Source organism: Haliotis asinina, chromosome 12 (genome assembly GCF_037392515.1).
Source record: "Haliotis asinina isolate JCU_RB_2024 chromosome 12, JCU_Hal_asi_v2, whole genome shotgun sequence".
NCBI classification, from domain to species: domain Eukaryota; kingdom Metazoa; phylum Mollusca; class Gastropoda; order Lepetellida; family Haliotidae; genus Haliotis; species Haliotis asinina.
Window position 1 is genome coordinate 55842059 of NC_090291.1, and position 21733 is coordinate 55863791.

General features: G+C 41.5%; 1 protein-coding gene across 1 annotated transcript; it reads left to right on the forward strand.

The window, feature by feature from the left end:
• The first annotated feature begins 5410 nt into the window (after window positions 1-5410).
• LOC137257584 (sodium- and chloride-dependent glycine transporter 2-like) lies at window positions 5411-20823 on the forward strand. The gene is made up of 11 exons (XM_067794903.1): window positions 5411-5471; window positions 5598-5892; window positions 6089-6221; window positions 8610-8744; window positions 9701-9804; window positions 10034-10158; window positions 11895-12007; window positions 19591-19722; window positions 20039-20138; window positions 20377-20477; window positions 20629-20823. Exons 1-11 carry the CDS (start codon window positions 5411-5413, stop codon window positions 20821-20823), a joined length of 1494 nt encoding a protein of 497 aa, XP_067651004.1.
• The last annotated feature ends 910 nt before the right edge of the window (window positions 20824-21733 follow it).

A 21733-nucleotide genomic window follows, 5' to 3' on the forward strand; every position in this document is an offset into this window, starting at 1 on the left:
TAAATCCTTATTTACAGATGGGTCTAAGGACGGTGGCGCTGTGGCTTGTACCACTGTCATTGGATCCAGAACAATATCGTCTAGATTACCGGATAACAGTTCTATTTTTACATTAGAAGCTAACGCCATACTAACAGCTCTTAAATATATTCAAAGACACCCTAAACGTAAGCAATATATAATCTATTCCGACTCTCTTTCTTGCTTTCAGGGTATTAAAAATATTTCTTGTAAACATCCACTTTTAATAGAAATTATTGAATTCTATAATAATCTTGCTACTGGCCAATACGACATCGTCTTTTGTTGGTTACCCAGCCACGTAGGCATTTCCGGTAACGCAATGGCCGATCTTGCTGCCAAGTCAGCACTCAAGAAACCTGTGACACCACTTCTTATTCCAGACAGTGATTACAAAGCTAGTATTAGAACTTACATCCGTGATCTGATGCAGAAGTGGGAAACCCAAGTAGGTATAAATAAATTACATGAAACAAAAACGTATATTGGTTATTCCTACTTGGGTTGTCAGTCCAGATTTGAAGAGGTAATCATGCGGCGATGCCGTAATGGCCATACTAGATATACACATTCATACCTATTGAAAGGTGAGGATCCTCCGTTTTACATCCCTTGTGATGAGAGAACCACGGTCAAGCATATCTTGCTTGACTGTGTTGAATTCTCCATCATAAGGGATAAATATTTCAATGTAAAAACAATGAAGGATCTTTTTAACACCGTAAGTTCTCATTTAATTCTTCGATTTTTAAAAGAAATTGATTTCATCTTTGAATTTTGATTATTATGTTCTGTAGATAGCTGCATTTTAATTTATGGTAGTTTAGATTAGTAACTTGAATTGTTAGTGGCTGTACCCTCAAAGGGGGTTGAAGTAGCGTATAATTATTGTCCTCCTGAGAGGGTACGTAAGTCCCAAAACATTTCCTGTACGTTTAGACTTCCACTGTTTTTAATCGTGGTATATGTGTATTTTTAATTTTTGGCTAGATGTGACTAAATTGCTAACAGCTGAGGGGATGTTTTAAATCCAGCTAGGGTCCATGCAGGTAGCAAAGGTACTGTAAGTCCCCATGGTCCCTAGTATGGTGATCTGCCTTTAGTTGTTGGCGATCTATAGCCTGATTTTATGTTGTATTGTCCGAATAGTGATATTAATTTATTTCTAACTTTCCACACTAGTTTTAATCATATTTGTGATATTCTAGTTGTTTTACTGTCCCTCGTTGACAGGTTTTTATAGTATCCATATATTTCACTTCTGTATTAAACGTTCTCGTCACGATATGGCTGAGATACTATGATTGCCGATGTGACGTTAAATATTAACTCACTCACTCAGTCGAGTGTGACTGAGATGATGATGATGATTTGTGATCAGAAGAAGACTGATGTACTAGGAAGTGATTCCTCAGTCTGTGATGATATAGCAGGGTACAAAAGCTGTGGAGAATCGCAATTTATCCACGTCGAGGTAGTTTGGCAGCCTGTGGATGATTTTGTTCTTTTAGAGCTAGACTCAGATGATGTTTTTGTTTAGAAAATGACGAATGGTCGCCTGAGCAATTGGTGCATTTTTTATAATCACTGTCAAAATCTTCTGTTGTGTGTGTTTTCTCAACACAGTGAGCACACACAACAGACAATGTGCAAGTATTTACACCGTGTCCATATTTCTAACATTTAAAACACCTGAGCGGGTTGGGGATGTAAGTATCAACACTGATATTACAATATCCTGCTCTTACTGATTTTGGAATACTTGGAGAAGAGAAGTGGAAGATATATATATATTAGTAGGTTTTGTTTCTGAGTTTATCCGAGTTGTAAATCTTGTAACAAAAGTCACCAATTGATCTTTCATTTATGATACGATGTCAAACTCAGTCACATCTGCAAACAATTGATCTCGGTCTCTAACAATCCTTTTGCTCATGTTCAGAGTCCTGTGTGGAGTAACTGAAACCTGGACTCCAACAAACAGTTAGGTTGACAACAGGTTGGTTGATTGCTACATTCTACAAGTAGGGAGCCTGATATTTCGTACCTCACCTGCGATGCCATGTATACCTTTTGATACCGCAAATGGGTTTAATTTGAAAGGTGATTTGTCAAGAGTCTCGATCACTAGAAATCGTGGCCAGTATTCAACGGTCAGAATAGACGGTCGTAGTTCACCATCATCATTGTCAAGTTGACGCCTGTTTCTTTTAATGGGGTTGTGTAAGCCATAGTTACTTTAATATGGTTCATCATCTGAGCTCCCCACCCACCACGGAGTATCACAAGGACAATGCTAAAAACAAGTGGGCCTCCGACTTGCAGCACCAAGGGTACTCAGATGATATACTCCAGCAGAAAAAAATATAAATAATTGATCCACCAGATTGGCCCATGAGCCATCGCCTTCTGGTATAAGACTCAAGGCAAAGTTTATATTATCACATTTCAGAATCCAAAAAGTTAGAGACCAATAGTAGTGCCAAGAAAATTCAAACAATTGCAAATAAAATTTGTGCAATGACATGTATATATATAGTCCATGCACAGGGCTTGGCATGACCAGCCGATTGGTTGAACCGGGCCCATTCAACCACCCGTCTAGGTGAAGTCAGGGCCAAAGTAGTGTGTTTAGCAATAGGAACAATGGTCCTGCTCCCATGCCCCCAACCACCAGGATACCCTCCTCCACCGACACATTGCCGCAACCCACGGCAAACGGGTTGGTGGACCAAATATCCCCACGGGTCAACTATGGGGGTGTCGGCGAGCTGTTCGCATTACCCAGCACCCACCACGAGGAGGTGGCCGTTCACGGGTGTCCAGACCTCTTTAGAAATGATAAAGTTGTTTTATGCCTAAGTTTAAAATAATGAAGTTTAGCAAATTAAAATGACATTTATTTAGACATTACTATCACAGGCAAACGAGTCAGTTGAAGGATTTTCTAGGAACCAGATCGGAAACGAAAAGTTGCAAAGTCTCTTATATCGTTTTAATCGCAGATTTATCGTTCCTCGCAATAGTAAGATCTCCCACTACTCTTCAATAACGTGTCTGTCAACATACTCGCAGGTCGCTATCAGATCCTCTTGTGTTCGAACATTCTATTACAATTTGTCATGGGGCATTACACATCTTTCACAGACCCTTATCATATCATATCATATGATATCAATTTATCATATTTTGCCATTCCAGTCATAATGATGGCGATGTCCAACATGTTTCAGGAGCTTTCCTCATTCCGTTCCTTCTGTTGCTCGTGACTTGTGGACTGCCGCTCATATTTCTAGAGATTTCAATCGGTCAGTTTGCTGCCAAAAGTAACACACACATATGGGAGGTGTGTCCAATCCTGAAAGGTATTTAACGTTGACTTGAAGTCTCAATGATTTTAGTTGATACTACAATTACTGAAAATGATAACATATTTACCAAATACGTATAGATGAGATAAAGATTTACATACTTTCTGCAGACGATATCTTCATATTTGTCATTATCCTCATTCACGCTTATCATTCTTGTCTCCTTCTATGTGAATGATAGTGGGACATTTGAATCCCTTGAAGTTCCCGGGCGTAAAAGTTAACTCATCCACGAGTTTCCTCCCTTTTCCCGCCAAAACAGTCATGTGACTTGCCATGCTTGTCACCCTCATCGCGGAAACGCATAGATGATCAGTAGCTGTTCCTCACACCAATGCCCGTCGTGCAATAATCCATGTTCTTCCTGTTTCTGTTTCAGATATTGTATTAATTTGTCAGTGTTACATTTATAGATGTGTAATGGAGCGGTTGAGCGTTTCATCTGAAGTCATTGAGGGTAATGTCAGTGATCTCGTAGGTTGTTAGCTACTTATGAAACGGAAAACTCAGTGTGACTTGCCGAGTTCGTTATAGAGGCAAACGTTTTTGACGTCATAGTTAGAAACAATGGCATCAGACGTCGGGATGTAGCTGCGTTGAAGAAGACTTCTGAATCAACCTCATCAAAAGTCAAAAGGATGAAATCATCGTCTGTGGCAGAGAAGGATTCGTCTTCTTCTACAGAATCGATGAAATCAACTCGTTCCTGCAGGTCAGCACATCAGCAAGACGAAGACAGCGCCTTACCATTCTCAAACGCTTTGAATAAATCACGTCAGGTCCAGCCTGCAATGCAGAACTTGGACAAGAGATACTTCATGATGCAGTTCATCATGTAGATGATGGCTATGATAGAGCAACTATCTGCACGACTGACACCTCCGAGAACAAAGGGCCTTTGGGAAAGCGCAAGAACCTGTTCTTGTGAGATCATCGTCCCCATCCCACAAGTTTATAACTGAAGTCGATGTTTGTGAATGTTCACATTCGAGAAAATCGTCTTCGGAGGAGAAGACTCAGTTATCACAGGGTGAAAGGAAGAAGATTCCACGCAAGTGAAAGAGACTACAACTGACTGCGAAGTCACGTCTGTGAACCCCCAGCGTCTGATAACATCAGGCAATAGTGGACGTGAATCACCTTCGTGATCCAGTCATTCCAATTCATCATCCTATAGCTTCCACAGACATAGATCAATGTATGAGGGTCTTCACGCGAGATGGAAACGACACGTTTGTAGAAAAAGGAACGTTTGCAAAAGGAAGGTTCACAAAGGCAACATTCGGCGGACCTGGAGCTGAGATTGTTTAATAAACGTGCCTCCCGGCGAAGCAGACATTCATGTAGATTCTCCAATGTTGTTGCCTGAGATACCTGAAGATCAAACATGACGTTGAGGCAGACTACTTCATTGGTGACACGATCTAGCAGCGTAGACTCGTCACTTCAAGACAATGAAGACAGAGCTTAGACACCATCCCATTCAGTCCATATCACAGAATGGTCCACAACACTCTGAGGAGACAAAACACTTCATATGCCAGGAAGTTGTCTACAACCACAACAACCCTTCCGGCGTGGAAAGACTTCAGTATACAACGTGGTTCCATTGTCATCACGGGATGCATAGAGGTCTTCTCCTGACAGATCACACATTGTTTATCTGGGCTTGCAGCAACATGTGACAGATGGTTTCTGCCCTGCAACATAGATCATTAGCGATCTGAAGACGAAGAAAGAATCGCTGCATGAGGTCGAGATTCCGGTAATGAGGGCCTACAAAGCCTACAGGATCTATGGACAGCTGAGGAAACCATGTGGCCTGACCCACTGTTTGCATCGGAGTTAGGATAAGGATGTATTATACTTTTCCTGACTCATGGAGTCAAGCCCTCTCAGCCTCCCCGAACCCCGCAGCACACACCTCGGGTGCAAGGGCGTAGTCAGGAGAGAGTGAGAAGCATGGCAAGTCACGTGACTGGAAACAGCTCAAAGGTGAGTGAACTTTTACGTACGCTATGTCCGAACTACAAGGATTCAAGTGTTCTACTATCATTCGCATAGAAGAGGGAGACATGGGTAATAAGCATTTGTCAGGATAAGTATAAAACTTCAATTTTACTGGAAACAATACATTATTGAAGTTCCACTCAGTAAATAGATGCAAAAGCATGAATTTGAACATTGTTCATTGTAATGTCACAGGTATCGGCGTCGGCCAGTTCATTGCCTGCACATGTGTCATAATCTACTACCCGACCATTATAGCCTGGTCAATATACTACCTGGCTATGTCATGTGCTCCTATACTTCCCTGGTCAACATGTGGCAATGAGTGGAACACAGAGTCTTGTCTCGAGGAAACCCTTGGCAATATCACGGTAAACAACATTGGTCCAAACAAAACATACAGTCAGCCGCCCAACACAAACAGCACCGTGAACGCAACGACAGTTCCACAGTTTGCATTTGTCCACATGGATGCGGAGGAATTCTGGCAGTAAGAATAAGTAATAGTAATAAGTATTGATGGTGTATGTTTACAACTTGCCAAACGTAAGGACGAAAAATGCATTACATCATTATATTATACAATGACCATAACGAATAACGAAGGGAAAAAATATATCTTTTATCAAACATTAACCAGTAAGCGCTTCCTTGAGTCTTCAGGTTGACTGTTCTGAATGTTTCAGGCACAAGGCTCTAGGTGTGTCTGAAGGGGTTCATCGAATTGGCCAAGTCCAGTGGCATCTAGCTCTGTCCCTGTTTGCATCTTGGGCGCTTGTGTTTGCATCACTTATCAAAGGAGTAAAGAGTGTAGGAAAGGTAAGGCTTTAGTGCAATGTATTTTAACCTGAATGAAGGAATGAACAGATGTACGAATGAGTCTACGCAATTACAACTGGTTAAAAGACACTGATAAAAGAAATAGCTAGTGTCGGACATTAAACGTTTTGTTTTAAGTAAATGCACAAGATGGATGCCAGACTCCACCATTCAGGGAGCTTCGGGATACCTTATCGAGGCACTCCTCATGCAGTGTTGCAGTTATTTCGTTCACAAGTTGTACAGGAGGGGCCATTATCTGCAAATGCAAGACTGTCCAATATGTGTTCGATAGGGTTCAGCTCAGAGTTCATTCCATGGAGAATCTCAATAGCTACACCCCACCACTACGTGCTGTAGCCTGAGTTTAGACAAACCTTTTTCAAATAAAAACCTTGTTTGTTTATTTACAGGAAATGTGTCATTACAGTGTTGCATCATAGACTTATCATTCTGGTTTGTTCATCAATGTTCATCAGAACAGAGTTTATTTATTTTTTTCCTATTAATATCTGTTGCATAACTCTTTCGAAAGCTGTTTGAAAGCTGTTTTGTAGGTGGACAACTCAAATCTTATTACCCCCACCCCCACGCCACACACACACACTCACACACCTGTTGTGAAATGCCGCCCTTGTTATACAGGTGGCCTATGTGACTGTATTCCTCGCCTACCTTGTTATACAGGTGGCCTATGTGACTGTATTCCTCCCCTACCTTGTTATACAGGTGGCCTATGTGACTGTATTCCTCCCCTACCTTGTTATACAGGTGGCCTATGTGACTGTATTCCTCCCCTACCTTGTTATACAGGTGGCCTATGTGACTGTATTCCTCCTCTACCTTGTTATACATGTGGCCTATGTGACTGTATCCCTCCCCTACCTTGTTATACAGGTGGCCTATGTGACTGTATTCCTCCCCTACCTTGTTATACAGGTGGCCTATGTGACTGTATTCCTCCCCTACCTTGTTATACAGGTGGCCTATGTGACTGTGTCCCTCCCCTACCTTGTTATACAGGTGGCCTATGTGACTGTATCCCTCCCCTACCTTGTTATACAGGTGGCCTATGTGACTGTATTCCTCCTCTACCTTGTTATACAGGTGGCCTATGTGACTGTATTCCTCCTCTACCTTGTTATACAGGTGGCCTATGTGACTGTATTCCTCCCCTACCTTGTTATACAGGTGGCCTATGTGACTGTATTCCTCCCCTACCTTGTTATACAGGTGGCCTATGTGACTGTATTCCTCCCCTACCTTGTTATACAGGTGGCCTATGTGACTGTATTCCTCCCCTACCTTGTTATACAGGTGGCCTGTGTGACTGTATTCCTCCCCTACCTTGTTATACAGGTGGCCTATGTGACTGTATTCCTGCCCTACATTGTTATACAGGTGGCCTATGTGACTGTATTCCTCCTCTACCTTGTTATACAGGTGGCCTATGTGACTGTATTCCTCCCCTACCTTGTTATACAGGTGGCCTATGTGACTGTATTCCTCCCCTACCTTGTTATACAGGTGGCCTATGTGACTGTATTCCTCCCCTACATTGTTATACAGCTGGCCTATGTGACTGTATCCCTCCCCTACCTTGTTATACAGGTGGCCTATGTGACTGTATTCCTCCCCTACCTTGTTATACATGTGGCCTATGTGACTGTATTCCTCCCCTACCTTGTTATACAGCTGGCCTATGTGACTGTATTCCTCCTCTACCTTGTTATACAGGTGGCCTATGTGACTGTATCCCTCCCCTACCTTGTTATACAGGTGGCCTATGTGACTGTATTCCTCCCCTACCTTGTTATACATGTGGTGTATGTGACTGTATTCGTCCCCTACCTTGTTATACAGGTGGCCTATGTGACTGTATCCCTCCCCTACCTTGTTGTACAGGTGGCCTATGTGAGTGTATTCCTCCCCTTCCTGCTACTGTGAAATGTCGACATTGTTATACAGGTGGCCTATGTGACTGTATTCCTCCCCTACCTTGTTATACAGGTGGCCTATGTGACTGTAGTCCTCCCCTACCTTGTTATACAGGTGGCCTATGTGACTGTATTCCTCCCCTACCTTGTTATACAGGTGGCCTATGTGACTGTATTCCTCCCCTACCTTGTTATACAGGTGGCCTATGTGACTGTATTCCTCCTCTACCTTGTTATACATGTGGCCTATGTGACTGTATCCCTCCCCTACCTTGTTATACAGGTGGCCTGTGTGATTGTATTCCTCCCCTGCCTGCTGCTGTGAAATGTCGACATTGTTATACAGGTGGCCTGTGTGATTGTATTCCTCCCCTGCCTGCTGCTGTGAAATGTCGACATTGTTATACAGGTGGCCTATGTGACTGTATCCCTCCCCTACCTTGTTATACAGGTGGCCTATGTGACTGTATTCCTCCCCTACCTGCTGCTGGTTGTCCTGTTGATCAGAACTCTGCTACTTCCTGGAGCAGTGGATGGCATTGTATTCTATCTGAAACCAGATCTCACCAGACTCCTGGATCTGCAGGTAGGACAGTACATTATTTAAGATGTAACGTAAGGTAAGTCAGGAACACTCTTTTTGTTTTGCAGTATCAAGAAAGTAACCACATCTTCAGGAATGTCATTCTATACAGCCATAAACCCAAAACAGTATTTAACTGAGTTTTCTTAGAATGGTTGCAATAATATTTTGCTATAAGCTAAGCCGATATTCACAGTGATTACGAATACGGTAGTCAAAAGCATGCCTTCCTGATCATACGTAGTCTGTCATAAAGGGCCTGAGGAAAATATATCCAAGAAAGCCCATGCAAATCTTTAAAACGTGTTAAATCTGAAAATAACATGAGGAAAGTCTCAGGGCCTCTTTTCATTATGTTATATTTTGTGTACTATTTCAGAGACTAGTTGTTAGTCTAGACCGTACGTATAATATACCATCATGTTGCCAATTGAAGTCAGATGTCTACATGGCACAAATGCGACAATTTTTTTTTAGCCATATACGACATCACACATGTCCCCAAAGGAGTCGGAGCCTACATCGGTTGATTTATATCGTCTATTTTGATGATTATAAAATTTCCACGGAAGTAAGACGCTTCACTACGTTTACTTGACTATGATAACGAGGATCTAGAATTATGACTCGGTAACCAGCTGACAGGGGCGCAACCATGTTTCGGTCTTTTCTGACCCCCATCCGCAAATTGCCCGCAACTGTATACCATGTTTTGTCCTTTGGCTTTACCTTGCAGACAAACAAACATTTTTAAAGCCTACTTAAATTTGCAGACTGCTTGACGCTATGCTACAAATCGCTCATAGGGTAATTCATGGTTGTTACCTATCTGGTGAGGTTATGGTTGAATGTGCATCGATCATGAAATCCTATTCTCTTGCGTGTTGCCTTCCAACTGACTGTGAACACGATATCCCATGTGTGAATTATGCTGACAATGAAATCACCCTGTGTTTCAGGTGTGGCTGGAGGCTCTGTTACAGTTGTTCTACTCGCTATGTCCGGGCTGGGGTGTCATAATTACACTGGCCAGTTACAACAAATTTCATGACAACACCTTAAGGTACACTTAAAAAGGGATCAAATGAAAGAAGAAAGAAACTGAGGTTTCATATGAAAAAAGTATACTGGACCTTCCAGTGACACACATTTCCATATCTTAAGAGGATGAACACACCCCAATATAGAATGTATTCATAAGGATAATACGTGTCCGTTGCAATGGCCTATCTGCAATATTGTACTGAATTATACAATGTTCATGTATATATTATAAAGCATTGTCACATCAGGAATTCCGCCGTGCTGACCTTCTGTGGTGAGGGTACAAGTCTGATCTCGGGTCTGGTCATCTTCACAGTTCTTGGGTTCATGGCCAACAGTGCTGGAGTTGGTGTATCAGAAGTAGCATCTTCAGGTATGTAGTCTTCAACAAGTAGGATGTTCAGGTAAGTGTACTTCCTGCAGTGGGATCTTCAGACAGGTGAAAGTAGTTCCTGGAGTAGGATCTTCAGGTAGTTGTACTTTTTGAAGTAGGAACTTCAGGTAATAAGATCTTCAGGTGCATGTACCTCCTGAAGTAGGATCTTCACACAAGTTAGTGTACTTCCTGAAGTAGGATCTCCAGTTCTTGAATCAGTGAAGGATGATGTTCAAGTAATTGTACTTCCTGAATTAGGACCTTCAGACAGGTGAGTGTACTTGCTGAAGTCAGATTTTGAGACAGGTGAGTATACTTCCTGAAGTAAGATCTTCAGACAGGTGAGTGTACTTCCTGAAGTTAGATCTCCAGACAGGTGAGTGTACTTCCTGATGTAGGATCTTCAGACAGGTGAGTGTACTTCCTGATGTAGGATCTTCAGACAGGTGAGTGTACTTCTTGATATAGGATCTTCAGACAAGTGAGTGTACTTCTTGATATAGGATCTTCAGACAAGTGAGTGTACTTCCTGAAGTAAGATCTTCAGACAGGTGAGTGTACTTCCTGAAGTAAGATCTTCAGACAGGTGAGTGTACTTCCTGAAGTAAGATCTTCAGACAGGTGAGTGTACTTCCTGATGTAGGATCTTCAGATAGGTGAGTGTACTTTCTGAAGTAGGATCTTCAGATAGGCGTGTGCACTGAAGTATATCTGTATCTATATCGTTGTACACTCGGTCACCATGAATGCATGCTTTGGGTGATAAAGAGACTTTTTAGAGCACCCAATAACTGAGTGAGTTCAGTTTTACGCGAGAATCAACATTATTCCAGCATTGTGGTGGTGGATTGTAAACAATCGAGTCAGGACCAGGCAATCTAGTGATCATCAGCATCTTTACATAGCTCGGGACCGATGACATGTGTCAACCAAGTCATCGAGCCCTTTAGTCCTCTGCGTTAAGAAGTTCATGATCTAAGGAAAACATTCCAAAATAATGCACTTCCTTGACGTGAAGATGTTATCAGGTCTATGTATTTCCATGAAAATTCTGTTTAATGTTTCAATTGATATTTCCTCTTCCATAATCCCATTTTCACAACAAGTTCTAACCCGGTAAACGCAGTAACTGGAAATGGGACTAATTTCGTAATACAGTCACTAACATACTACACAGCCACATTGAAAAACAATGCTCCAGCTATAACAACGTCCCACCTTATTGTATCGGATCCGTCAATGGCGTTGTGTCTGTATTGTCGTCTTCTACATAGAGCAACGTGAGGCTTGGTATTGTAATAACTAGCAGTGGTACTTAACGCCCGCATTCGCAGTCGCCGGCATGAATAATCATCTAGCTAATCCAGGACTATTATGCCACCCTTTGTACCTGACTAGCGAGCGGCCTCAAAATTGTTCAAAACTGTTATGTGCATGTATTCGTAGTTGAGTCCCAAACTAGCACTAAAATGAAACGACATGTGCATAGTTGAATACTACTTTGAGAGCTATTATTCCATCCATGTTTTGCTTTTTCTCAAACATTTCACTGTAAAACTCGTATATACGTTTTCCCAAGGAAACTTTGAATATACATGTATGTCTGATTTCTGCGTGCATGAGTGCGAGTGTATTTGTCAGTATATGCGATCTGGAACCAAACAAATAGTCCCACACCGAGAAATATCACTAAAACTATATCGTTGTTTGCAGCGGTATTTCTTGATTTGCAGGTCCAGGCCTTGCATTCGTGGCGTACCCAGGAGGCCTGTCTCAACTTCCCCTGCCTCAACTCTGGTCCTTCCTGTTCTTCCTGATGATGATGACAGTTGGATTGGACAGCCAGGTAAGGCAGCAGCCATGCACATGTTTACAGGGAATACAGCATCAGATGTTAGGTATAGACAGGCTCGATTCAGTGACTGCTTACACAGTGTAGGAAGTTGCAAGATTCAATGCTATTTTCACCGTGATTACTGAGTCACATCCGAGATTCGAACCCACACTGAAAGAATGTGACCCCTCAACAAATACTAGAATCTGTACTTATGAATGTCTAATACATGTTCCATCACACTATTTTCTGTGTATTCATAACCTCGTCAATTCATATTTACACTTGTCAGAGAGGTGGGCAAAGTACGTGATCTAGACTACCAGTTATTAGACTTCTATTTTGGTGGAACCGCAGTGACTGAGGGAGCAAATCACCGACGTAGAAAGTTAAATAATGTGAGTGGGTTCGAAATCTGCAGTCACGAATTTGAGTGAGTGAGTTAATATTTAACGTCACATCAGCAATATTGCAGCCATATCGTGACTAGAACATACTTGACAAAAATATATTTGCATATTATGAAGACCCTGTCTACGAAGGTTAGTAAAACCACTAGACTATCACAGTTAGTGTTAAAACTAGCGTGGAAACTTAAAAAATGATAGTATCACTATTTGGACAGTACAATAAAAAAAAAAACAGGCCATAGATCGCCAACAACAGAGGGTAGATCACCATACCAGGGACCATGGGGACTTACAGCACCTGTGCTACCTGCATGGTGCCTGGCTGGATTTACACCATCCTCTAAGCTGTTGACGACTGTATGCAAGATTAGCCACAAATTAAAATGACACATATTCTACGATCAAAAACGTGGGAGATTAAATCTGACTTAAATCGTTTGGGGACTTACGTACCCTCTCAGGAGGACAATAATTTTACGGTACTTGAACCCCCTTCGAGGATGCAGCCACTAACAATCTTAGCTGCTAATTCAACTTCCAGTCGTAAAATACTTATTTATTTACAGTCAATAAACTGAATTCTTTTAAAAATGCAATAATTAAATGAGATTTTACGTTACTAAAAAGGTCCTTCATAGTTCTTGATTTAAAATAATTGTCCCTTGTGATGGAATATTCAACACAGTCAAGCAAGACAGAACGTTCAGGATGCAGAACGGAGGATCCTCACCTTTCAAAAGATATTCATGCGTATACCTAGTGTGGTCAATACGACCATAATCAGCATAGGGAATATAAAGTGGTGTCACAGATTTGTTTAGGGCTGCCTTAACAGCAAGGTCAGCCAAAGTGTTACCACAGATTCCAACATGGCTGGGTAACCAACAGAAAACGTATTGGTCAGTCGCAAGATAGTTATAAAGTTCAATAATTTCTACTAAAAGTGGATGTTTACATGATAGGTTTTTAATAGCCTGAAGGCAGCCTGAGAGTCTGAATAGATTTTGTACTGTTTATGTTTAGGAATATGTTTGAGAGCCTTTAGTATGGCGTTAGCTTCAGCTGTAAAAATAGAACAAGATACAAGATATTGTTCTGGATCCAGTGACAGTGGCACAAGCCACTGCGCCACCATCCTTGAACCCATTGTAATTCATTAGTTTCTGATTTTTTAAATGTGGTCAATGTTAGGTCCACTTGGGGCCTGACCAACTGCCAAGGAGGAGAAGAAATAAGAAGGGAGGGAGCTATGTTTTTCAGCTCAATGCCGGCCGAAGAAAGAAAGGGTTTAATTCTATGTCCTAGAGGCGGGACAAGAGAAGATTTTTTGTTGTACCAATCCTCATAAAGGGGATTGAAAACACAGTTATAGGCAGGGTTAGATTCATTAGAGTATAATTTAGTAATGTACTGTAAAGCTAACTTTACAAAGCGCTGCTCAAGAGATGGTTCATCAGCCTGAACATAGAGGCTGTCAATAGGTGAAGTTCTAAAAGACCCAAGACAAAGTCTTAGACCTTGATGATGGACAGAATCAAGTAGTTTTGGGTTGCTTTGACAGGCTCCACCATATACGATGGAACCATAATCAAGTTTAGATCGAACGAGTGATCTATATAAGTGAAAGAGGGTGGTCTGATCCCTTCCCCATTTTGAATTAAAAACAACCTTTAAATAAATCGAGTGCCTTCAAACATATGGCTTCAAGAGATTTAATATGCTGCAAAAAGGTCAAATGTGAATCGAAAATAAGTCCCTAGAACTTGGCCTCCTTCACCACTTTGACTGGGGCACCACTAAGAAATAATTCTGATTCTTTATGTTGTTTATATTTACGACAGAAGTGTATACAATTGGTTTTTGATTTAGAAAATTTGAAGCCGTTTTCAAAACACCATTTATCCATTTTGTTTAAAGACAGCTGTAGTTGCCGTTCAATAGTATGCATATTTTTCCCACGACAAGAAATATTAAAATCATCAACAAATAACGATCCATCAATGGAATCGTTTAAAACTTTTGATAAACTATTTATCTTTATACTAAAAAGTGTGACAGACAAGATACTGCCTTGTGGAACACCCTGATCCTGATTATAATGGTCATACAGGGTTGTACCCACTCGGACTTGAAATTGCCGGTCTTGTAAAATCTGTGATATAAAATGAGGCAAACGTCGTCTCGAGATCATGTAGATCCTTCAAAATGCCATGCTTCCAGGTAGTATCATATGCTTTCTCAAGATCAAAGAAAATTGATACAGCATGTTGTTTATTGACTATAGCATTTTCAACAAAGGATTCTAAACGTACCAAATGATCAATGGTGCTACGGTTTTTCCTGAAACCACACTGATTATTTGTGATAAGGTTATTGGTTTCAAGATACCATGTTAATCTATTGTTTACCATCCGTTCCATGGTTTTACAGACACAACTCGTTAATGAGATTGGTCTGTAGTTAGACGGATCAGCATGATCCCGGTCAGGCTTTGGTATGGGAAATACAATGGCATTACGCCAGGAATTTGGGAAATTCCCCGAAGTCCATATGGTATCAAATATAATTAGCAACGTTTCCAAACACGACTCGGGCAAATGCTTCAAGAGCTGGTAATGGATATCATCAGCTCCTGTTGCTGTATCATGAGCCGGTATCAGGCTAACTGCCCCCCGGACAACTGCCCCCCGACAACTGCCCCCTGGCTATCTGCCCCCCATCCATTGTGCCCCCCGTACAGCTGCCCCACGGGTTAATAGCCCCCCGAACAACTGCCCCCACCCATCATAACAAAAGACACAAACTAGATGTTATGATGTTATTTTTATTTATAGCTCTATATAATACCACAACACATCATCTTTAGATTCAATACGAGTATCAATTCATTTAAAAGGTCGATTACTGGCTGGAGGACATCTTTTCCTCAGTGCTTATATGCCAGCATAATCACAGATGATGGGATTAACTAATCTGCATTAGGTGTATGCTGGTCAGTAAGGTCATTAGAATGTTTTTCTATGATATCCTGTGGTTTTCAAGATGTGACTCTAGATTAAGTGAAAGTTTTCACAACAATTAATGATATCAGCTCATCTAGCAAAGGCCACATTGCAGATAGCCAGGAGGCAGTTGGCGGGGGGCACTTGTCCGGGGGCAGTTAGCCTAGATCTCATGAGCCTGCTCAAGGGCGGTATGGAGCTCATGTAGTGAAAATATTTCGCTATAATCTTCACCATTGTGTGAGGTAAAATTGATTTTCTTCTTTTCCTGTTGTTTCTGAAGCCTTTGAAACTCAGGAATATAATTTGATGAAGATGAATGTTTGGCTAAAGTTTCACCAAGTTTATTTGCAATGTCAGTTTTATCAGATAAAAGATTATCACCATCCTTCAGATGGTGAACAGTAGATTTAGAACCTTTGCCGTTAATCCTTTGCACCATATTCCACACCTTGGACATAGGTGTACATGAGTTTATTTTGGAAATATAGTTCCTCCAAGACTGACGCTTATTCTGTTTGAAGGCACGTCGAGCCTTGGCATTTGATATTTCAAATATTTTTTCTGCTTTCTTCCTAAGCTTTCTTACATTCATTATTAAACCATGGTTTACGAATATGTGGAATTGCAGTGGACTTTGGTATAGCTTGGTCAGCAATGGTGTTTAGTATGTCTGAAAATAACTGTATAGGATCTTCGCTGTTCGCTAAGACATCATGTTTTAAGTGATCGGTACATAGAGTCTTATATAATGACCAATCAGCCTTGGCAATGTTCCGTCGTAATATAGGTGGATCATCACCTGGGCTGATTGTTTTGAGAATGGTGAGAATGGTGGGAAAATGATCACTCCCACATAGGTCATCGTGGACCACCCACTCAAATTCACTGTATAAGCTGGAATCAGCAAGTGACAGATCCAGGGAAAAATATGTTCCCGTAGCTGGATGTAAATAAGTGGCTGAATCATCATTGAAAAGACATAAATTATTATCGGATATGAAATCCTGAAGGATTTTACCTTTAGAATTAGTGCAGTCACTCCCCCAAAGCGGGTTGTGTCCGTTGAGGTCACCCATAATTAGACATGGCTTAGGGAGCTGATCATATAGATTTTGAAGTTCCGATTGTCGAATATCAGAAGAAGGAGGGATATACAAACTGCATAGAGTCAATGCAATAGACAGGGACAGACGGACAGCGACGGTCTGAAGATTAGTTTTAAGAGATACAGAGCTATGAATAATACCCTGGCGTACCAAAATGGTAGCACCTCCAGTTGCTTTATCCCCCAGAGGAGAAAAGGAGTGATATTCTGTATACTGTCTTAGATTAAAGTTATCAGTATTTTTTAGATAAGTCTCTTGAAGACATAACGCTGACGGTTTACAATCTTGTATCAACAAGTGGATCTCATTGAAGTTATTATTCAGTCCTCTACAATTTCACTGCATTAAAGTAGACAGCTGAGTCATGGTGCCTCAATTGGAGATCGTTCTCGTGAACGTGACGTGGAAGTATTCCTCCGTCTGTCTTGCGTAGACATGGTTACCTCCATATCGAGATGGCCCAAAAGAGTTTTCTGTAGGAACCTCTGGAGGGGAAGGGTTGGTTGGGGTTCGTTTTCTGTTTAATTTTTTTTCTTTCCTTTTCATGGTACTGGCGTTTGAAGTTTGGGAAGAAGGCGGTTCAGATGATGTGCCAGGCAGACCCTCTGTTTGGCACCCAGATGTAGAGTTAGTGACAGTAACCTGAGGCGGCAACTGAGTGATTACAGTCGTAGATGGGTTAGTTGACACAGCAGGTTTTTCTGACTTGACCCAAGTGAAGTCAGTCTGACAAGCAATAGATGATGTTGCCACAGAGCGTGTAACTGCTGCAGAAAAAGTAATATTCCTTGGAGGTGTGGTCTGGTTTGTGAAAAGCATTTTAGCCTCAAAGTATGAAATATTCTTTTCACACTTGAGTTTCATGATTTGAGATTCTTGCCAACAGGGCATGATCTGGAAGAAGCGGGATGCGAGCCATCACAATTTGCACATTTATAATCCTTCTCACAGTCAGTATCATCATGGTGGTCTCCACAACGGTGGCACACCACTGTGTTACGACAGGATTGCGAACCATGGCCAAACTTTTGACATTTATAACAATGTAGTGGACTGGGTACATACACCTCCACTCCGATGTTCAAATATCCAGCTTTGATTGATGATGGAATAGTAGCGCGAGCAAACGTCAAGAGATGCGTATTAGTTTTAATGCTAACCCCTTCTCTTTTAACGGTAAAGCGCTTCACGGCTGTAACAGCTTGGTCTGTTAACTCCAAAGCAATGTCTTCTTCACTCATGTCACACAGACAACGAGCTCTGTCGCGAACGATGCCGCGACAGGAATTTAAAGTTCTGTGCACAGACACAGCAACCTCAATATTTGCAAACATTTTGATTGACAAAAGATTCAGAGATTGCTGTCTCCGTGCACACTCAATCAAAAGCGAGCCACTACGAAGACGAGTTACTTTCGCAACTTCACAACAAATTCCAGAAATGGCTTTAGAAATTGCAAAAGGATTCAATTTGATAGGCATTTTATCTTTTCCTTCGATAACTAAGAATCTAGCCCATGAGCCACCAGTAGTAGACATATTTCCTGTATTTTGGTCACGTTCATCCAAACGCCTTTTCCTTTCATGTCTATTTGAACCAGATTGTTGTAATGCCATAATGAAAGAAAAATGATTCAGCACCCCTGCTCCCCATTCACCACGGAATGTCAAGAAGGACAGTGTCATATAGCACCGGATATACGTGATGCTGACACCAAGGATACAGGGATGTTATACTCCAGAGAAGATGACATGTACAGATGCATTTTGCTACCAGTTTAATGTGAGACTGGTTCGGCCCTAGACACGAAAGTGGAGACATACATTATTCAGAGGTCAAAATCACCAGATTGGCCCATGAGCCACCGCCTTCTGGCATAGGACTCTAGGCAAATATGTATAATATAATTTGAAATACAATCATTCTTTTTTCAGAAAATACAATAATGAACTGTACAGTAATTGCATAAGAATGTTGTCCATGCACAGGGCATTGCGTGACCAGCCGATTGATAGAACCGGGCCAGTTCTACCACCCGTCTAGGTGAAGTAAGGCTCAAAGGGGTGTGTTGAGCAAAGGGAACGTGGTTGCAGGCTCCCAGTGCCCTCAACCCCCAGACTCCCGTCCTCCACCGACACAGGGCCGCAACCCACGGCTAACGGGTTGGTGGACCAAATATGCCCCCGGGTCCACAACGGGGGTGAACGGTTCTCAGCGTTACCCAGCACCCACCACGAGGAGGTGGCCGTTCAGGGGTGCCGTCACTTATTTGAACCCTTTTCACTGGAGGAGGCTGGCTGGTGCAATAGATAGTGACTTTTCTTCAGACGTGATTTTGATATAAAGAGTAAGAGTATTTCCTGTGATGGAAAAACGACCAAAAAGCATAACAAACAAAGAGACAACCTAACCAATACGAAATTCTTAAACAGGCCACAAATAATTATCCATCCATATCAAAACGAAAGCCAAAGACCTTTGTACAGGTCCGACTATGAAGTATAATGATGATACCAGCTTTCGTAAGTAGGCGAGAGTATCCTTCTTCACTTATGTCAACCGTTGTAAACACATGCAAACGAAAGGCATCTGAGGATCATCTAAAGATCAACACAATTCATTGTAGGAAATAACATCCGTCATACATTTTGACTCAACACTCACAAAATGAATCAAAAGAGATGACAATTTAGGTGATGTCCATTTCGCCTAGGAGAATGTGACAAAACACGTTGCAAGAAAAGTTCGTCCCATTCAGTTTGGTAAAGAGTCAAATATATAAAACTTCAAGCGTTATTACATTAATGTGACATTATGTGATATCATGAAACTGAACAACACGATTAAACACCTGTTTATTTGAAAACACCTGTACGTGTAATGTTCACAACAATGTTCACATACCCAATAGAAACAGTTTGTGGAGGTAGTCTAGACTGAGTATTTTCTAAAGTTGACATTCTGAATTATAGTATATTTGTTGGTGAAGATTTCTCGATGCGTGGCAATCTCGCTGCTCAGTGAGTTAAAAACTACCCTGGAGACATCGTTAAGCATCGTTGTATGTGTTACAGTTTGCGTGGATGGAAACTGTGATAACCAATGTGACTGACCAGTTCCCAGCAGTGCTACGGAAGCGGCGGATTCTGGTCACAGCGGTGTCCTGTACGGCCTGCTTCCTCCTTGGGCTGCCCTTTGTCACAAATGTTATTATTAACTTTCTTTCAAATTATTTTTATTCTTGGTGACAATGTACGTATGGAAGAGGAAATATCAATGTAAACAGTAAAACGTATTCACGAAAGTCCCTTCACTTGGTAACATCTTAACACCAAGGAAAGCCTGCTGTATTGTACATGTTTTGGAATTTTCTTCATAAGATGACGACTTTGTCAAATATGAATCGCTTCTATGATCGAAAACATTTTACACAATAAGAGAAATGTATTTGATGAAGTCTTTAATAGTCGTTGTTTTTTCAAACAGAACGGCTCGATCACACGAGTAAATTTACCTTTACAGGGAGGGATCTTCTATTTCCAACTCGCTGACTGGTACATGGGTGTCTTGTGTGCAATTCTGTTTGGCATTTTGGAGTGCATAGCTTTCAGCTGGGTTTACGGTAGGTAGCCGTGACGTATTACTATAGTGTATAATGATGTGATGTTTTATTCATATATGGGACCAGATGCGTTCTGGCCAACTCTGACTAATTAGTTGTTAAATGTGCTCTACATAATCAGCTGGGAATTACATTTCTTGGTAAGTGTTTTGTTACAGACAGACAAAGACACTCTACAGAAATATACAATCAATTTGACATATACATATAAGAACACCTGAAAGTATCTGTTTGTCAGGTTCAAGGAGATTTAGTGAGGACGTGGAACTGATGCTTGACAGGAGAGTCCCCATGTTCTTCAGCGTCATGCTTAGCTACATCACGCCTGGCTTTCTCATCGTAAGGAAACCCATTTTTATCTTCATTCTTCAGAAATTCTTTGGTATATTTCAAAGATTTACCAATTCTTTCTGAAGCTCTGAGCAGCAGATTCAACATATTTGTGTATAAATTGATGGTGTTGACCGTCTTAATCATCCTATTATCACAGATCGCCTTGTTCCTGGTCCTTTTTTGGTTCCAACCCCCGACCTATGGTGACTATCAGTACCCCTGGGTGTGTCAGGTAGCAGGGTGGATCTTAGCCACCATGTCTGTCATACCTGTACCTGTCATGGCGGCTGTCACCTTGTACAAGGCCAAAGGATCATTCATGGATGTGAGTGACATGGTTGTGCACGGGTAATTTGCAGTGTGTGGGGAGTGATACAATTACGTGAAATTAGCTCCTATAAAGCTGTTGTTCAGGTTACAAGAAGAACTCTCGGGGGTTTAATGTTACGTGGCTGATTGAAAGAGTGAGTGAGTTAGTTTTACGTTGCTTTTATAAGTATTATAGCAATATAATGGCTGAGGACACTGGAAAAGGACTTCACACATTGTACCCATGTGGGAAATCCAGGCTGGGGCTTGTGTAACGACTAGTAACTACTTCCACTAGTAACCACTACCTCACTATCCCTGCTACATTGAGAGACCAACAGACGTTGAAGACGGTTTGTTGAAGCTGTGTAGCTTTCACGACACCGACGAAAATCAATAAGGCGACAGGTGATAATTACCCACAAATAATGTTATATTCTTTCGAATGTTGTTGATGTGCTTCCACCATAGTTGTCAATATTGTATTATTACCTGATGAGCAATGATGTGGGAATACGTTATTACTTTCTGGTCAGGACAAACCCAGGCAAGCATGGGATTGCCTGGAAGGGTGTCAGAAGTATTTAATTAGGAGATAAACATCATGTGTTGGCCAATTTCCGGGTGTTATTGAGTATTTGAGGCACGGGAATGCATTTGGAACCGACGGCGTCGAAATTGGCCAACACATGATGTTTATCGACATTGTAAACACAAAAGTATACCAAAGGGGTTTTAGTGTCTGCACTCGTTTACATCGAATACGGACACAGCAGTGAAGTGTCATCAGCTGGCCGTTTCAGCTGGTTCTCATGGTAGCATCTGGAGTTGCTCATTTGTGGCGTCATTCTAACTTTACGTCACAATATGATTTGAATGACGTCACCACTGTTGATGACACAACAAAACAATTGTTTACGTGTCAATACGCGGTGAATAGTCTTTCAGTTTCC